The sequence below is a fragment of the Panthera pardus genome, unplaced genomic scaffold (assembly GCF_024362965.1).
Source record: "Panthera pardus isolate Hobbes unplaced genomic scaffold, ASM2436296v1 HiC_scaffold_27, whole genome shotgun sequence".
Lineage (NCBI taxonomy): Eukaryota > Metazoa > Chordata > Mammalia > Carnivora > Felidae > Panthera > Panthera pardus.
In genome coordinates, this window is record NW_026526843.1 from 91,764,690 (window position 1) to 91,783,461 (window position 18,772).

Here is an 18,772-nt window from a genome sequence, read left to right on the forward strand (position 1 = left end):
CAGTGGGAAGGATGTTGCTTCTTTTATGAGAGACGTTTACTGCCTAGAGTGGGGAAGTGTATCTCTGCTGGTCCATTTATGCTTTCAGAGCACTCCTTTAGCAATTCCTCATTCATGCGCTATTTTTCTCCGTAGTCGTCTTCAGCACCTGCCATACTGTATATTTTACTTATGTATTTGTTTATCGCCTGTCTCCACGATAGCATGTTTACTGCCATATCCCTAATGCCCAGAAACAGGCCTAGCACAGAGTTGGTACTCGGTAAATATCCGTCAAAGGAAAGGGAAGAAGGGAAGAAGAGGGATGGGAGGAGAAAGAGGACGCTAGCTGGTTAACTCTGGGATAAAATTACCCCCGTTGCCTACCCACGGGGCTCCTACCGAAGCCCTTAGGCCTCACTAAGCCATCACCCGCCTCCCTGATAAGCCTCCGTGTGTCCCAGGTAGAGCCAGACGCTGCCCCCCTCCCCTTGTGCTCTGTGAGTATGGTTTAGTGCGGAACTTTCTATCCCTTGGTTTTTGGCAACTGCTCCTTTCAAAACTTTGACTTCTAGTTAAATTTTTTTAAACTTGTGACCACAATGGGGAGCCTGGATGGCTTAGTCATTTGAGCATCCGACTCTTGATTTCAGCTCAGGTCATGATCTCACGTTCTTGAGATAGAGCCTGCCGTCGGGCTCTGTGCTGACAGCGCAGAACCTGCTTGGGATTCTCTATATCCCTCTCCCTCTGCTCCTCTCTGTGCTCTATCTCTCAAAAATAAATGAACTTAAAAAAAAATAAAAAATAGAGGCGCCTGGGCAGCTCAGTCGGTTAAGCATCCGACTCTTGGTTTCGGCTCAGGTCATGATCTCGCACTTTGTGAGTTTGAGCCCTACGTTGGGCTCCACATTGAGAGTGCAGATCCTGCTTGGGATTCTCTCTCTCTCCCTCTCTCTGCCCCCTCTGACTTTCTTTCTGTGTCTCTAAATAATTAATTTTCAAACATTAAAAAAAATAAAAATCAACTTGTGACTACATTAAAGACTTACAGAAGAAGTTTATAAAACCAGAGGAAGGGTCTTCAGCTTTCTTCCCCACCCCAACCCCATTCTCCGGGACCAACTGTAGTAGTAGTTTGACATACATCCAGAATGCTTTTTCAAATGTATGGTTCCCTTTGGGAAAGTTCAGCTACATGTTGTTCTAGTCTAGCACCTGGGCCTGTCCCCCTGCAGCTGTCTGATTGGTCTTCTTGTTCCCTGGATGCCACTACTTCATGTCAGCACGTTCACATCTGTGCCTTAAAGTTCATGGCCCTGTCAGACCTCCCTACTTGAGTTTCCATCTGCGGACAAAGGATACCTCTGACTTACTGCCTTATGAGCTACACGGCGGGGAAAGCCTTGCTAGAATCCTATCAGGCTCACTGCGCAAGAGGAAATATCTTAAGCAATTATGGGCAATGAGAGAACATCTACTGGGAAGATGTTCAGTCTTCACCCCTAAGCTCGGAAACAAGTGTTTCCTGTGAATTCACTTATTGACTCCTGGTGATGGTTATTTTCATGTCGCAGATGAAATAGAGTCTCCAAGAGGTTAGCGGCCACTCATATTTGAAGTATGATTCCTCTCAGGTTTTTTTAAATGTTTATTGAGAGAGAGAGAGAGAGAGAGAGAACGAGAATGATAACGAGAGAGAACACACAGGGGAGGGGCAGAGAGAGAATCCCAAGCAGGCTCCGCACTGTCAGCATAGAGCCTGATGTGGGGCTTGATCCCAGGAACCGTGAGATCATGGCTTGAGCTGAAATCAAGAGTCAGATGCTTAACTCACTGAGCTACCCAGGCGCCCTGCTCTCAGGTTTATGTGCATTTGAATTGTGCTTCCTGAGGACCTTTGAGCATCTAAGACCCAAAGTGATACATTTCTAATGGTGGGATTTCTGGCACTTTCCTAAGACCCTTCAGTTCACACCTTATGGACAGACCCCCTGTCCGCCTCTCTGGGAGGCTCTCTTCAGTAGTGACAATGATAATTTCACATATTCATTATTAGCAAATATTCTCATCACTGCTGAGAACTGTAGAGAGAAGGCCAATGAACCATGTGTTGGAAAACCAACCAACCTGGCATGTGATCATGCCGCACTTATTGGTATTCTCCTCAGACAGCCAAGAAGAAAGCTACTACAGTCGCCCTAGTTATGTGATCTTGGGTGAGTTCCCTAAACTTTTGATGCCTCAGTTTCCTCATCTGTGAAATGGAGATAATAATACCTATCTCATAAGGTTGTTGTGAGGTTTAATATGTGTAAAATGCCTGGAACTGTGCCTAAAATATGTATATAAGGTTTATGTAAGTACAAAGAACTTATTATTATTACTACACCGGGATAATCAAGGAATCACAATAAAGTTGCCTTTTGCTCAGGGAAGCTCTCCACTAGGCCAGATAGCAAAAAAAGAGACAATTCTAGCACCCCCCTGCAGGCCCAAATTTCCAATGACTACTTGGACTATACCCTCAAATGATTTTCCTCACAGAAAATTCCCTCACCCTCTCCAGAGTGAGGCAGTTAAGGGTCCCCCTGGAACAAAGGTGGGCCTGGAAGAAGACTTGGGCCCTGGGTTCTCAGCATGCCCCATCATCTGTTCTACCTCCCAGTGAGAAAAATGAATCTAAATTTGCCAGGAATTGGCGACTTCCTTGTTCTGGTCTCAAACTGCTCTTCCAAAGCAGAATAAAGCTCAGGAAGTTCTGTTCTTCAAGAAATCTTTGTTCTAGTCAGATTGGCCTAATGGCTCTCCCTCAGTATCTCCACATCCAGGGCAGAGTGGGTGCTGAACACGTGCTCGTAATGATCATCATTGATCCTTAGGCCCACAATGGCCTAGTTGTTGTTAGGCCCTTAATGATCATCTTTGGTGTTTCTGTTTTTTTTCCCCTTCTTTAAGTGTTATTCTAAAAGGCCTCCCACCAGGCTCAAATTTTCCAGAAGGAGACCACAAGATCCAGTACACAGTCTATGACAGAGCTGAGAACAAGGGTGTTTGCAAATTTCGAGTTAAAGTAAGAGGTAAGAATACTGCTTATTGGCTTTTTCCTCTCTTTACAGGAGCAAAGGGAAGTAGGCCCTCAGGCAAGAACCCTTTATGAACTCCTGCTGCCATAGAGATACTTGCCAGCTTTGGATTAGCCTCTGATGATGAGGCTAGGGGAAGTGGGCCATCTTAATGGCTGAATTTCAGAATACAACTCTGGATGAGGTTCAGTGCTGGCAGATTATTTATGAGGTCTGAGGGAGCAGTAAGCCAGTCTCGCATGAGCCCACAGCTGGCTGTCCCAGAAGAATCTTATTTTGATGACTTTTTCATCCCCGGGCTTGAGTGACCACCTAAAGCCTCTAAGTCCTTCTATAAAGGAGGTTAGGAGCCCCCTACCTTGGGCCATCAGGAGTCCATGTTCTTGGTGTTCCAGAACCTTTGTTCTCCCTGAAAAAAATATTTTTAAGATTTATTTTATGCCTCATGGCTTGGGCAGCTAATTCCTAACCATCTGTATTCTTTATTCTTTTTTCTTTTGGGTTCAACCTCCTCATGTACAGCACAGGGACTAAACCAGTTGATCTCAGTGGTCTCATTGGTATGAATGGTAAACATTCCAAGGCCCACCCACTGGCCAGATAGTCATATGTGCCCCCTCACTCATTCACAGGCCAGTAGAGAAGCTTGACTGCAAGACTGCTGCCTTCCCTGGTTACTCTGTGGAGGGTAGCTCAGCACTGAGCCTCCTCTGGCCTTGTGTCCCTACAGTCCGCCGCTGTGGCAAACTCAACGCCCCAGAGAACGGTTACATGAAGTGCTCCAGCGATGGCGATAATTACGGGGCCACCTGTGAGTTCTCCTGCATCGGTGGCTATGAGCTACAGGGTAGTCCTGCCCGAGTCTGTCAGTCCAACCTGGCCTGGTCTGGCACGGAGCCCACCTGTGCAGGTATGAATACAGCCCTCTACCCAGCCAGCGGCAGAACCCGAAGACCCTTGGGTTCTGGATTCCAGTACAGGGAGCGAGGACTTCATTCTGTACACTTTGAAGGGTTCAGCGCCATCCCTCTTTATCTGAGGAGGGAAAATGGTCCCTGAATCTGGGGCAGCTCATCTCATCCACCTTCCTCCTTTGCCTCTGTCCGTCTCCTGATTTCTCTCTCATGCCCTCTAAGGAAGAAGCTGGAGGTGGGAACCCAGGGCCCGCCATTAGTGACTTTGCAAATTAGCAAAGTCCGCTTTAGGTACCCTTAGCCTTCCCTTCTACAAATGTGAGGGTCTTTTTTTGGCAAAGCCAGGATACTACTGCGTATGGACAGTGTAATGCCTGCTTTGCAGTGCTGGCTTGAAAGTCACACAGACCGTGGGCATTCAGGATGTTTCCTCCTCAGGTCAAATGAGGAAGACCATACCTTACCTACTACTTGAGTTGTCGTAAGGAGTAAATGAGGTCATCCATTGAACAGTGGACTAGAGCAGTGCCTGTCACAGGGTAAGGGCTCAATGCATGTCCGCTCTTATTACCGAGGAACACAGATTGAGCTGGGTAATGATAATGGTGTGAAATTTGGACTAGCCAGAAGATTCTGGGCATATCTTTTATTTATATACTCCACTTCTCCCCCCCACCCCGCATTTCCTGGTACTTTCTCATCTTTATGCTTCCTTTTAAACCCCAGCCATTCAGAGTTGGGTGAGAGAGAGACACATGTAGACCATCAGCTAAATTCCCAGTGTTCTTCAGTTTCATACGTTAAGGTACAAATAACTTCCTGAGGCAGGGAGAGTAATGCCCATCCTCCAAAGATGTTCCACAGCCTAATCCCTAGAATCTGTGACTATATTACCTGTAATAATATATTACCTGCATCTATTACCTGAATAATATATTACCCAAATATATTACCTAGGACCTGTGAATATAAAGGGAACTTTGCAGAGGTAATCAAGGATTTTGAGATGGGGAGGGTAGCTTGGATTTTCCAGGTGGGCCCAATGTAGTCACAAGGGTCCTTATAAGGGGGAGGCAGAGAAAACGATGGAAGCAGAAGGTGGAGAGGAGAAAGAGGTGAAGATAGCACGCTGCTGACTTCCAAGATGCAAGAACGGCCATGAGCCTGGAAATGAAGGTGGCCTCTAGATGCTGGGAAAGGCAAGGATACAGGTTCTTCCCTAGAGCACCGGGGGGAATGCAGGCCTGGCAACCCTTTGACTTTAGCCCAGTGAAACTGATTTTAAACTCCTGATTGCCAGGACTGGAGGAGAATTTGGTGGGTTAAGCCCCTACAGTTATGGTGCTCTGGGATAACAGTAAGAAAAAAACTGATATACTTCCCCATTCCCCAACCCCGTGCTTCTTGGGACCATCTCCCACATGAACCACTTACAGGTGAAATTTTATCTTGGGGTTTACTTCTTGATGCATACACTTCTGTAGGTTATCACAGGCTAGGTTGAGCCAGAGCAAGCAGAGACTTTCTCACGCATCTGGCCATTTCTCATTCCAGCCATGAACGTCAACGTGGGTGTCAGAACAGCAGCGGCACTTCTGGACCAGTTTTATGAGAAAAGGAGACTCCTCATTGTGTCCACACCCACAGCCCGGAACCTTCTATACAGGCTGCAGTTGGGAATGCTGCAGGTGAGTCCTTGCAGCAGGGCAAAGGTGAGGGGGAGACCTCTCACAGGAAGGGCTCAGTGATTTCATTAAAAGCAAAGGCCAGATTCATTGCCTCATCTAGTTACCACGAACTTCAGGAACTGGCACTTTTGAGCTATCTCCATTCATTTCTGGGTCTGGGGCATAACCTGCTTAACCTGGACTCCCAGAGCTAACCCACTTGTTTTCCAACTAAAAAGGTTTGTCTTCGCTAGTAAGCCTCATTCACCTGCCATCCAGAATAGTTGTCTTTGTTGAACCTGTCCAGGATATGCCTATGCTGGAGGCCATCATTCAGTTGTTTGCCCAAAAGGAATGAGGGGAGTCCAGGAGCCCTCAGGCCCCAGATCCTGCTCCAGGGAGCTTCCCCAAGTCTCTTAGAGTTCCTCAGAGAATGATGGCTCTCTTTAAGAACAGTGGTTCTCAAAGTGTGGTCTGTGGACCAGCAGCATCCGCATCGCTTGGGAGCTTGTTAGAGATACAAATTCTCCGCCATCGCAGACCTACTGGGTCTAATCTACATTTTAACAAGACCTCCAGGTGATTCCTAAGCAACTGAAAGTTTGAGGTACACTTTTCTAGCAATGTGCCTTTCTCCGTGATGTAAATTTTGTAGCTACAAAATGAGGCAAGCAGGGTCTTCTGAAAACAAACAAACAAACAAACCAAAAACCAGAAACAGAAAAGGATAGAAGTAGATCTTGCTAGATGTTGTCCAGAAGCTGCTATGCAACAAGAATGGCCAACCTGACTGAATGCTAAAGAGGCAGAATGTTATGCTGGGTCATGGACAATGGTGCTTCACGTTTTTGTTTTTGTTTTTGTTTTTGTTTTCATTTTATTTATTTTTATTTTTTTTTCAATATATGAAGTTTATTGTCAAAATGGTTTCCATACAATACCCAGTGCTCATCCCAAAAGGTGCCCTCCTCAATACCTATCACCCACCCTCCCCTCCCTCCCACCCCCATCAACCCTCAGTTTGTTCTCAGTTTTTTAGAGTCTCTTACGCTTTGGCTCTCTCCCACTCTAACTTCTTTTTTTTTTTTTCTCCTTCCCCTCCCCCATGGGTTTCTGTTAAGTTTCTCAGGATCCACATAAGAGTGAAACCATATGGTATCTGTCTTTCTCTGTATGGCTTATTTCACTTAGCATCACACTCTCCAGTTCCATCCACGTTGCTACAAAGGGCATTCTGTTTTTGTTTTTTAATTTCATCTATTACAGTGAATAAGACTAAGTATTTCAAACAATCTTGGTTTAATCAAAAGCTACAATTTTACGTCTCATATCAGCATTAATGCAATGATAATGATAAGTCTTTCTTCCTTTTCCCCCGTGTACTTTTAGGGCTTCATGTAAACTCTGAAGAATCGTGCAAAATGTTTTAGGCTCCTTTGACAGGAACTCAACTCATTACATCTTTATTCCCAATCCCTACCACCTTACTTCCATCTTTGTAACCTTTTGTCCCAGCTAGGGACTTGCTCTCAGGGATCACCAGCCTACATGGCTCCACTGTGTGGGAAGCTGGCCTTGCAGGCTACATTACATAAGCATACATTTCCTGACTCCTTAGTTTCATAGAAAAATGAATAAGCCGGACAACTTGCTTTTCCTCTACGTTGGCAAACTATGGCTTTTGCGAGTGAAATTTGATTGGAACACCACCACCCTCATTCATTTGTGCATTGTCTATGGCTGCTTTTGCATTCCAGTGGCATAGCTGTGTAGTTAGGACAGAGACCATCCAGCCCCGTGAAGCCCAAAATATTTACTATCTGGCCCTTTACCAAAAACTGTTTGCTGACCCTTGTCTGAGTCTATCTCATCCTTTCAGATACTTGCTAAATTACTGATGAAATAGTTGTGATGCCAGCAGGCAGGATCCAAGGACCCAGAGAGGGCATCCCTTAGGACCAGCCAATCGGGTCCCAGTCTGCACACAAGAGAGAAATTAAGTAGGAGCCAGCAGGAGGTGAAAGTGAAGTTTACTGAAGGTATAGAAAGCGTGTAGGTACAGAGCGTCTGGGAGACTCAGAAAGGAAAGGAGAGAGTGTCCCATCTTTGTTCCGGGTCTGGGGCTTATACTGAGGATCGTGGTCTGGTGCACGTGCCCTCTCAGGCATCCAGGAACCGGTCAGAACAAAGACGAGGGCCCAGGTGTTAGTCTTTGGAGCCAGGAGATCTTGACATCGAGATATCTAGCGCTGGTGGTCTGGAATATGCCTATGATGGCTTCCTCTGGTCATTCTCACCTGGTCCTTCCTTAAATGTTATCTGTTCGAAAGAAGTCATTAATTTCTTGTCCCTTAGGAGGAGGACATACACTATTTGCATTATAACATATGTGTAAAGCGGGGGTGCAAGAATAGCAAGAATGGAAGCAGGAAGAGGAGCAAAAAGCAGATTTTTATAGAGTCCTTCAGTTTGCCTGTCTCGGTTGGACAAGGTATTTGGTATCAAGGTCCTCATGTGTGACCCCCATGACATATTTACATTGGCATTTTAACCAGAGCTTTCAAGGAAAGGTTTGATTGAGATAGGTGGTTCAGTTACAGTAATAAATCTATGTATTTTTATACTTTTTACCAATTCTGTTACCTTATAGAGAGTTGTTTCAGTGCAGTGGTATTGTAGTAAAATGCTTGGTGTTGTAATGACTCAGGAGTTTAAATTTTCTTTCCCTATTTAGCCAGATTCATCTTACATTACTTTCATGTTCCCTATTGCCATTGCTGTTCCTGATGTGACCTCCGGGCACATGGTTGAGGGCCACATTCCTGAAGCTCTTCCCAAGGGCCAACTTAGAGGATTGGAACTTACTTTTCTTTTCTGCCTCTTTTTTAATGTTTATTTATTTTTGAGAGAGAAAGAGCGTGAGCGGGAGAGGGGCAGAGAGAGAAGGAGACACAGAATCTGAAGCAGGCTCCAGGCTTTAGGCTCTGAGCTGTCAGCACAGAGCCCGATGTGGGGCTCAAACCCACAAACCATGAGATCATGACCTGAGCTAAAGTCAGATGCTCAACTGACTGAGCCACCTAGACGCCCCTGGGATTTTCTATATATAGTATCATGTCATCTGCAAATAGTGAGAATTTTGGATGTCTTTTATTTCTTTTTGTTGTCTGATTGCTGTGGCTAGGACTTCCAGTAGTATATGTTGAATAAAAGTGGTGATAGTGGACATACTTCTCTTATTCCTGATCTTTTAAAAAAAAATTTTTTTAATGTTTATTTATTTTGAGAGAGAGAGATACAGCATGAGCTGGGGGGGCGGGGCGCAGAAAGAGAAGGAGACACAGAATCGGAAGCAGGCTCCAGTCTCTGAGCTGTCAGCACAGAGCCCGACACGGGGCTTGAACTCACGGACCCCGAGATCATGACCTGAGCTGAAGTTGGACACTTAACCGACTGAGCCACCTAGGCGCCCCCTCTTACTCCTCATCTTAAGGCAAAAGCTCTGTTTTTCACCATTGACGATGATGTTAGCTGTGGGTTTTTCATATATGGCCCAGGGGCACCTGGGGGACTCAGTCGATTAAGCGTCCAACTCTTGATCTCATCTTAGGTCTTGATCTCACGGTCATGAGTTCAAGCCCCGCATTGGACTCTATGCTGAAGGCGTGAAGCCTACTTAAAAAAAAAAATTAGACTACAGAAAAACAGTATTTTCATATATGGCCTGTATAATGTTGAAGTATGTTCCCTCTAAACCTACTTTGTTGAAGGTTTTTATCATGAATGGATGTTGTACTTTGTCAAAATGCTTTTTCTTGATCTGTGGAGATAATCATATGGTTTTTATCCTTTCTCTTATTGATGTATCACATTGATTTGTGAATACTGAGCCATCTTTGCATTGCAGAAATAAATCCCACTTGATCATGGTGAATACTTTTTTTAATGTATCCTTGGATTTTGGTTTGCTAATAATCCGTTGAGAATTTTTGCATCTCTGTTCATCAAAGATATTGGCCTATAGTTCTTCTTTTGTGGTGTCTTTATCCGGTTTAGGTATCAGGGTAATGCTGTCCTCATAGAATGAATTTGGAAGCTTTCCCACCGCTTATATTTTTTGGAATATTTTGAGAAGAATATGTATCAACTCTTCTTTAAATGTTTGATAGGATTCAACTGTGAAGCCAACTGGTTCTGGACTTGTTTCCTGGGAGTTTTTTGATTACTGATTCAATTTCATTGCTGGTAATCAGGCTGTTCCAATTTTCTATTTCTTCTTGATTCAGTTTTAGGAGGGTTACATGTTTCTAGGAATGTATCCATTTCTTCTAGGCTATCCAATTTGTTGGCATATAGTTTTTCATAACATTCTCTTACTAATTATTTGTTTTTCTGTGGTGTTGGTTGTTATTTCTCCTCCATGATTTTTGCTTTTGAGTGCTCTTTTTTTCTTTTTTTGATTAGTCTGGCTAAAGGTTTATAAATTTTGTTAATCTTCTCAAGAAATGAGCTTCTGGTTTCATTGATCTGTTCTGTTGGGGGTTTTTAGGTTGTATTTCATTTATTTCTGCTCCAATCTTTATTATTTCCTTCCTTTTACTGGTTTTGGGTGGGTTTTTTTCTGGTTCCACCCACTCCTTTGGGTGTTTTTTTTTTTCTGTAAGATTAGGTTGTTTGAGATTTTTCATGCTTCTTGAGGTAAGCCTGTATTGCTAATAAACTTCCCTGTTGGAATGGCTTTTGCTGCATCACAAAGACTTTGGACCATTGTGTTTTCATTTTCATTTGTCACCATTTATATTGTGATTTCCTCTTTGATTTCTTCCTTGAGCCATTCATTGTTTAGTAGCATGTCATTTAACCTCCATGTATTTGTTTCTTTCCAGATTCTTTCTTTTCTTATAGTTGATTTCAAGTTTAATAATGTTGTGGTGAGAAAAGATGCATGGTATGACCTCAATCTTTTTGAATTTGTGAGACTTTGTTGTGGCCAAACATGAGATCTGTTCTGGAGAATGTTCCATGTGCACTTGAAAAGAATATGTATTCTCCTGTTTTGGGATATAAAGTTCTGAATATATCTGTTAAATTCATCTGGTCCAGTGTGTCATTTAAAACCACTATTGTCTTGTTGATTTTCTGTTTGATTGAATTGGCCATTGATGTAATGAGATGTGAAAGCCCTCTACCATTATTGTATTCCTATTGGTTACTTCCCTTATGTTTCCTATTAGCTGCTTTATGTATTTGAGTGCTTTCATGTTGGGTGCATAAATATTTACAGTTGTTATATCTTCTTGTTGGCTTCTCCCCATTTACAATTACATAGTTCCCATCTTTGTCTCTTGTTACAGTCTTTGTTTTTAATGTCTATTTTGTCTGATACAAGTATTGATACCATGGCTTTCTTTTCACTTCCATCTGCGTGATCAATATTTCTCCATCCTTTCACTTTCTTTTTTTTTAAAGTTTATTTTTGAGAGAGAGAGTGAGGGAGGGGCAGAGAGAGAGAGAGAGAGAGAGAGAGAGAGAATCCCAAGCAGGCTCCGCGCTGTCAGCACAGAGCCTGATGTGGGGCTCGAACTCACGAACCATGAGATCATGACCTGAGCCAAAATCAAGAGTCAGTTGCCTAACTGACTGAGCCACCCAGGTGCCCTCCATCCCTTCACTTTGAATATGCATGTGTTGGGTCGCCTGGGTGGCTCAGTCGGTTAAGCGTCCGACTTCGGCTCAGGTCACGATCTCACGGTCCATGGGTTCGAGCCCCGCGTCGGGCTCTGTGCTGACAGCTTAGAGCCTGGAGCCTGTTTCAGATTCTGTGTCTCCCTCTTTCTCTGACCCTCCCCTGTTCATGCTCCCTCTCTGTCTCAAAAATAAATAAATGTTAAGAAAAAATTTTTAAAAAATATGCATGTGTCTTTAGGTCTGAAGTGAGTCTCTTGTAGGCAGCATATAGCTGGGTCCTGTGTTTTTTTTTTTTTTTTTTTATCCATTCCATCACCATACGTCTCTTTTGATTAGAGTGTTTAGTCAATTTACATTCAAAGTTGTTATTGATACATTTGTACTTATGCCATTTTGTTACTTGTTTCATGATTATTTTTGTCTTTCTTCTGTTTCTTCCTTTGTTCTCTTTTCTCATAAGTTGGCTTTCTTTAGTGATAGACTTGGATTCCTTTCCCTTTATTTTTGCATATGTATTACTGTTCTTTTTAATTGTGGTTACTTTGGGTTTATATGTAACCTCTATGCATTTTAAGTTGATGTTTGAGTTTGAGACCATTCTAAAATCACTAAATTTTTACTCTTCTCTGCTCCCAGGTTTAGGTATGTGATGTCAAACTTTACACCCTTTTATTTTGTGAATCCCTTGACTGATTTAAACAAATTTTTTTTAATTTATTTTTTGAGAGAGACACAGAGCAGCAGGGCAGAGAGAAAGGGACAGAGAGAATCCCAAGCAGGCTCCACACCGTCAGTACAGAGCCCGATGCAGGGCTCAAACTCATGAACTGTGAGATTATGACCTGAGCTGAAACCAAGAGTCAGACGCTTAACCGACTGAGCCACCCAGGTGCCCCCTTTGACTGATTTTTATAGATATAATTATTTTTACTACTTTTATGCTTCATACTTTTCTTATTCTTGATTATGGTCTTTCCTTTTTCCACTCAAAGAATCCCCTTGAACATTTCTTGTAAGGCTAGTTTAGTGGTGACAAATTAACTTTTGTTTGTCCAGGAACCTCTTTATCTCTCCTTCTATGCTGAATGATAGCCTTGCTGGATAGAGCATTCTTGGCTGTAGGTTTTTCACTTTTAGCACTTTGAATATATTGTGCCACTCCCTTCTGGCCTGCAAGCATTCTGCTAAAAAAATCAGCTGATGACCTTATGGGGTTTCCCTTGTGTGTAACTGTTTTTGCTGCTTTTTGTCATTTTAATTACTCTGTTTCTTGTTGTGGACTTTCTTGCGTTGATTTTGCTGGGGGTTCTCTGTGCCTCCTGGACCTGGATTCTGTTGCCTTTCCCAGATTCAGGATGTTTTCAGCTATTATTCTTTCAATAATCTGCCCCCTTCTCTGTCTCCTCTTTCTCTGGAATCCCTGTAATGCAAATGTTATTATGCTTGATGATGTAACTGAGTTCCCTTAATCTATTTTCATTTTTTACTGTTCTTTTTTCTCTATTCTATTCAGCTTGATTGCTTTTCATTACTATGTCCTCCAGGTTGATGGTCTGCTCTTCTGATTCCTCTAGTCTGCTATTTATTCCATGTAGAATATCGTTAGTTCCAGTTAAGTTCATCTCTGATTGGTTCTTTTTTATGTTTTCTCTCTCTTTATTGAGGGTCTCACTGAGGTTCTCCACTCCTTTTTCAAGTCCACGTGAGTATCTTTATGACCATTACTTTAAATTCTCTGTCAGACATAATACTTATCTCCATTTATTTTAGCGCTCTTGCTATGCTTTTGTTTTCCTGTTCTTTCATTTAGGACATATTCCACTGTCTCCTCGTTTTGCCTCTCTATGTGTTACAAAAGTGGGATATAGTTCCTTCTCTTCCTTTAGTGCCCTGCAGTGCAATGTACCGTGTTCACCAGAACCGGTTTGTCCTTTGTGGACAGGACTCGGTCCCTGTGTTTTTTGTGAGCCAGTCCAGGGCTGCCTTGGACCTGAGTTGGGTCAGACCAGACATTTGCCAGAACTGCAGGAGCACTGAACTGCAGGGTGCTCTCTCTGTGTTGTACCCTGAGAAGTTTTCATTGGCGGGCGGTGCCTGTAGTCAGTCAAGATGTCTGCTCCCAGCCTACTGCTGGGGCTGAAGTTAAACTGGTGTGTGTGGTTTTCTTCCCCTCTCCCTGGGGCAGGAGACACTTTGACATGGTGCTCGCCCCTGTTGGGGTTGCTTGCACACTGCTGTACTTGGGGCACCACTTTGGATGGACTCCTGCCAAGGGTGTGTTGGAGGGGGTGGGGCCACAGGAGAATATCGGGCAAGAAGGGAGGTGCACAGTGCCAGCAAGGTGCCAGGGCAAGATAGCAAGATAGATGAAGAGTGTTAGTGCTGCACTGGTTCCTGCAGGTGTTGGTGTATCTGGGCTGGAGGGCTTGGGTGGGAAATGGGGCCCTCCAACTCTTTTGTTCTTGGAGAAGTCTGTCAAAAATCCCTGCCCCTCCAGCACATGCGCTGAGCTTAGGAAACAAATCTTTTCCCTGTATACCCCAGGCATTTTTCAAACTGCTCCTTTTCTGCTGTATCTCAGCAGGGCTTTTTGTTGCGCTGTCTTTTAAAAAAAATTTTTAATGTTAATTTATTCTTGAGAGAGAGAGAGAGAGTGGGGGGGAGGGGCAGAAGTAGGGAGACACAGAATCTGAAACAGGCTCCAGGTTCTGAGCTGTCAGCACAAAGCCCGATGCAGGACTCAAACTCTAACTCATGAACCTCAAGATCATGACCTGAGCCGAAGTCAGAAGCTTAACCAACTGAGCCACCCAGGCTCCCCTGTTGTGCTGCCTTTTTAAGGAAACTGGGGACTCAGTTTCCTGTAGCCTTCACATCTGAGCCCACTGTTTCAAAGTTCCATGTGTTGAGCCCCACTGTAAGGATTCACAGAGTTGACCCCTGTGCTTTTCAAACCAAATATTCTGGGGACTCATCTTCCCAGTGCTGGTCCCCCATGCCTGCAGTACCTGTTGTGGGGTCTGTTACTCTCCCCTTTCCACACCCACAGCATTCCTCCTTCCCATGGACAGTCCCACCAGTCAGTTTGTCTCCTGATTGCATCTCTACCCTTCCTAGCCTCTTTGCTGTGGCCTCTTTCCTATATTTAGCTGTGGAGAGCCTGTTGTGCCAGTCTCTGGGTCATTTTCTGGTTGTTTTCATGATCTAAGTGTTATCTAGGTATATACATGGGATGCGGTGAGCCTAGGATCCTCCTATCCTGCCATCTTCCTGAAAACTTTTTGCTTTTCTTTTGATGTCAAATTCAGACTATTATCACCAAAACCTATGTCAAGGAGCTTATTGCCTTTTTTTTAAGCCCTAGGATATTTATGGTTTCAGGTTTTACATTAAGTGTTTAACCCAATTGATTTTATTTTTGTATATGGTATAAGATAGTAGTCCAGTTTTCCCAAGACCATTTATTGAAGAGACCATCCTTTCCTTTCCCTATTTTATACTCTTGGCTCCTTTGTCATAAATTAGACCATATATGTATGAGTTTATTTTGGGATCTATATTCTGTTCCATTGATCTATGTGTTTTTATGCCAATACCATACTGTTTTGTTTACTATAGCTTTGTAATATAGTTTAAAATCAGGAATCATGATGCCTCCAGCTTGGTTCTCAAAATTGCTTTTGGTTTTCAGGATCTTTTGTAATTTTGTACAAATGTTAGCATTGTTTGATATATTTCTATGAAAAATGGCTTTTGAATTCTGATAGAGATTTCACTGAATCTGCAGATTGCTTTGGATAGTATGGACATGTTAACAGTATTAATTCTTCCAGTTCTTGAAGATGGAATATATTTCTATTTGTGTGTCTTTTTCAGTTTCTTTCATCAATGTCTTATGGTTTTCAGTGTACAGGTTTTGACTTCCTTGGTTAAATTTATTCCTAAATTTACTCCTTGGAAAACAATTGGGATTGTTTTCTTAATTTCTCTCTCTGATAGTTTGCTATTAGTGTACAAAAAGGCAAAAGATTTTTGTATGTTGATTTTATATCCTTTAACTTTACTGAATTCATTTATTAGTTCTAACAGTATTTTGGTGGAGTCTAGGATTTTCCATCTGTGTCATCTGCAAATAGTAAGTTTTACTTCCTTTCTAATTTGGGTGGCTTTTATTTCTTTTTCTTGTCTAATTGCTCTGGGAAGGACTTCGAGTACTATGTTGAATGAAAGTGGTGAGAATGGGCATCCTTACCTTGTTCCTGATCTTAGAGGAAAAGCTCTCAGCTTTTCACCATTGAGTGTGATGTTCAATGTAGGCTTGTCATATATGGCATTTACTATTTTGTTTCCCCTATAACCACTCTGCTGAGAGTTTTTATCCTAAATGGATATTGAATTTTGTCAAATGCTTTCTCTGTATCTATTGAGAGGATCATATAATTTTTATCCTTCATTTTGTTAACATATTATATCACATTGATTGGCAGATGTTGAACCATCTTTGCATCCCTGAAATGATGTTGGCATATGATTCTTTTAATGTATTGTTGAAATACAATACATTATAGGTTCGCTGATGTTTTGATGAGGATTTTTGAATCTATGTTCATCAGGGATATTGGCCTGTAATTTTTTTCCTATGGTGGCCTTATCTGATTTTGGTATAAGGGAAATGCTAGCCTCATAAAATAAGTTTAGAAATGTTCCCTCCTGTTCTAAATAATAGGAATTCATGATAGCTGCTCTTCCAGTTTTGTGGAGGAAGAATTTATTAATTATAAGGGAAAAGGAATGTAAGGAAATAAACAATTATAGTAAACTTAAAGAGGGAGAGAGGTACAGAGAAGAACAAAGAAGGCTTGACATATCGAATCAGGTACTTACAACATCCAACTTTCTGGCTGGGGAAGCCCTGCTGAACAGCCTGACTGGAGTCCCAGCTGACGGTCCTGGGTGAAGCGTCCTCCCCCCTGGTGAGACTTCCAACCAGCTCTTCCTGCCAGGGCAATATATACACTACCTGTGTGTCATTTATGGTTAGTCGTTAAGTTTGTCCAAGCGCAGTCCTGAGCGAGCTGGGTTTTGTTTTGTTTTTTTCTGTTTCTCTTATCATACTCACAATCTTAGGAGTCTGGGAATCTGCATATACCTCTTCCCTCCCCGATCCATTCCAGGAGGCCAGCCTGGTCTGACTCAAGGAGGAAGATGAGGCACATTAATCCCTCTTGGCATCAGGAACAGAAGAGCCAGTTCTGATCCCGAGGCCAGATATGGAGTACAAGCCAATTAAGCCCCCGTGATTGTATATGTGCAGCTCTGGGCAGAAATGGATGCCAAGTCACATAAACAACTTCTATACAGAACACTTGCTCTTCTGTTTTTTGTTGTTGTTGTTGTTGTTGTTGTTGTTGTTGTTTTGGAAGCACTTGAGAAGGATCTGTATTTTCTTTGAATTTTGGGGAGAATTCACAAGTGAAGCTGTGTGGTCCTGGTCTTTGGTTTGTTGGGAGGTTTTTGATTAACAATTCAGTATCCTTACTAAGTAATAGGTCTCTTTAGATTTTCTATTTCTTCATGATTCAATCTTAGAAGGTTGTATGACTCTAGGAATTTATCCATCTCTTCTAGGTTGTCAAGATTCTCGATGTGTAATTATTCAGAGTAGCCTCTTATTATCCTTTGTGTTATCAGTTTAATGTTTCCTCTTTGATTTCTCATTTTGAGTCCTCTTTTTTTCTTTGTGAGTCTAGCTAACGGTTTGCGAATTTTATCTTCAAGGAACCAACTCTTATATTCATTGATCTTTTGTATTGGCTTTTTAGTCTCTATTTCATTTCTTTTCTTCTAATTTTGGGCTTTTCCTTTTTCTAGATCCTACAGGTGTAAAGTTAGGTTGTTTTATTGAGCATTTTCTTGCTTCTTGAGATAGGCATTTATCACTCCGGACTTCTCTGAGAGGACTGCTTTTAGCTGCATCACATAGTTTCTGGTACATTGTATTTCCATTTTCATTTGTCTCGGTATTTTTTCAGATTGCTCTTTTGACTTGCTGACCATTGCTTGTTCAGTGGCCTACTGTTTAATCTTCAATATTTGTGAATTTTCCAGTTTTCTTATAATTGATTTCTAGTTTCATACCACTGTGGTCTGAAAAAATATTTGATACAATTTTAGTCTTCTTAAATGCATTAAATGTTTTATGGCCTAACATATGATCTATCCTGGAGAATGTTCCATGTGTCCTTGAGAAGAATGTATTCAGTTGCTTGTGTATGGAATGTTCTATATATATCTGTTAAGTCCATCTGATCTAACATGTAGTTTAAGGCCAGTGGCTCCTTATTAATTTTCTCTCTGGATGATCTATGCATTGTTGTAAGTGGAGTATTAAAGTGTCCTGTTACCAGGGGCACCTGGGTGGCTCAGTTGGTTGAGCATCCAACTTTGGCTCAGGTCATCATCTCATGGTTGGTGGGTTCGAGCCCCGTGTCAGGCTCTTTGCTGACAGCTCTGAGCCTGGAGCCTGCTTTGGATTCGGTGTCTCCTTCTCTCTCTCTCTGCCCCTCCCCTGCTTGTGTGCTTGCTTGCTCTTTCAAAAATAAATAAACAAAAAAAAATCCTTAAAAAATTTAAAAAGAAGTGTCCTATTATTGTACTGCTGTTTCTCTCTTTAGGTGTGTTAACATTTGGTTTATATATTTAGTTGCTTCTATGTTGTGTCCATAAAGATTCACAAATGTTATATCCTTTTGTTGGATCGATCCCTTTATCATTGTGTTCACTGTATGATACCCTTCTTTGTCTCTTATTAGAGTCTTTGTTTTAAAGTCAGTTTTGTCTGATGTAACTATAGTTACCCCAGCTCTCTTTTGGTTACCATTTGTAAGGAGTATGTTTTCTTAACCGTTTACTTTCAGTCTGTGTGTGTCCTTACATCTGAAGCGAGTGTCTTATAGGAAGCATATATATGAGTCTTGGTTGTTTTTTCTTTTTTTAAAATTTTTTAATGTTTGTCTTTGAGAGAGCGAGCAAGCATAAGTGGGGTAGGGGTAGAGAGAGAGAGGAGACACAGAATCCGAAGCAGGCTCCAGGCTCTGGACTATCAGCACAGAGCCTGACACGGGGCTTGAACTCACAAACTGTGAGATCATGACCTGAGCCAAAATTGGACACTTAACCAACTGAGCCACCCAGACACCCCTTGTTTTTTTATATATACATACATTCAGCTACTTTATGTCTTCTGATGGGAGAATTGTTTTTAATTTTTTTAATGTTTATTTTTGAGAGTGAGAGAGACAGAGTGTGAGCAGGGGAGGAGCAGAGAGGGAGACACAGACTCTGAAGCAGGCTCCAGGCTCTGAGCTGTCAGCACAGAGCCTCATACGGGGCTTGAACTCACAAACCATGAGATCATGACCTGAGCCAAAGTCAGATG

At 42.4% G+C, this 18,772-nt stretch overlaps 1 protein-coding gene across 3 annotated transcripts in view; it reads left to right on the forward strand.

Moving 5' to 3' along the window:
• Nucleotides 1-18,772, forward strand: part of SRPX (sushi repeat containing protein X-linked) — a 111,634-nt gene that overhangs the window by 69,041 nt on the left and 23,821 nt on the right. For all 3 annotated transcript variants that reach the window (XM_019417281.2, XM_019417283.2, XM_019417282.2), the window contains 3 exons: nt 2,938-3,059; nt 3,796-3,975; nt 5,534-5,667. In XM_019417281.2, the coding sequence (XP_019272826.1) occupies nt 2,938-3,059; nt 3,796-3,975; nt 5,534-5,667 (436 nt within the window). The remainder of the gene's footprint in view (nt 1-2,937; nt 3,060-3,795; nt 3,976-5,533; nt 5,668-18,772) is intronic.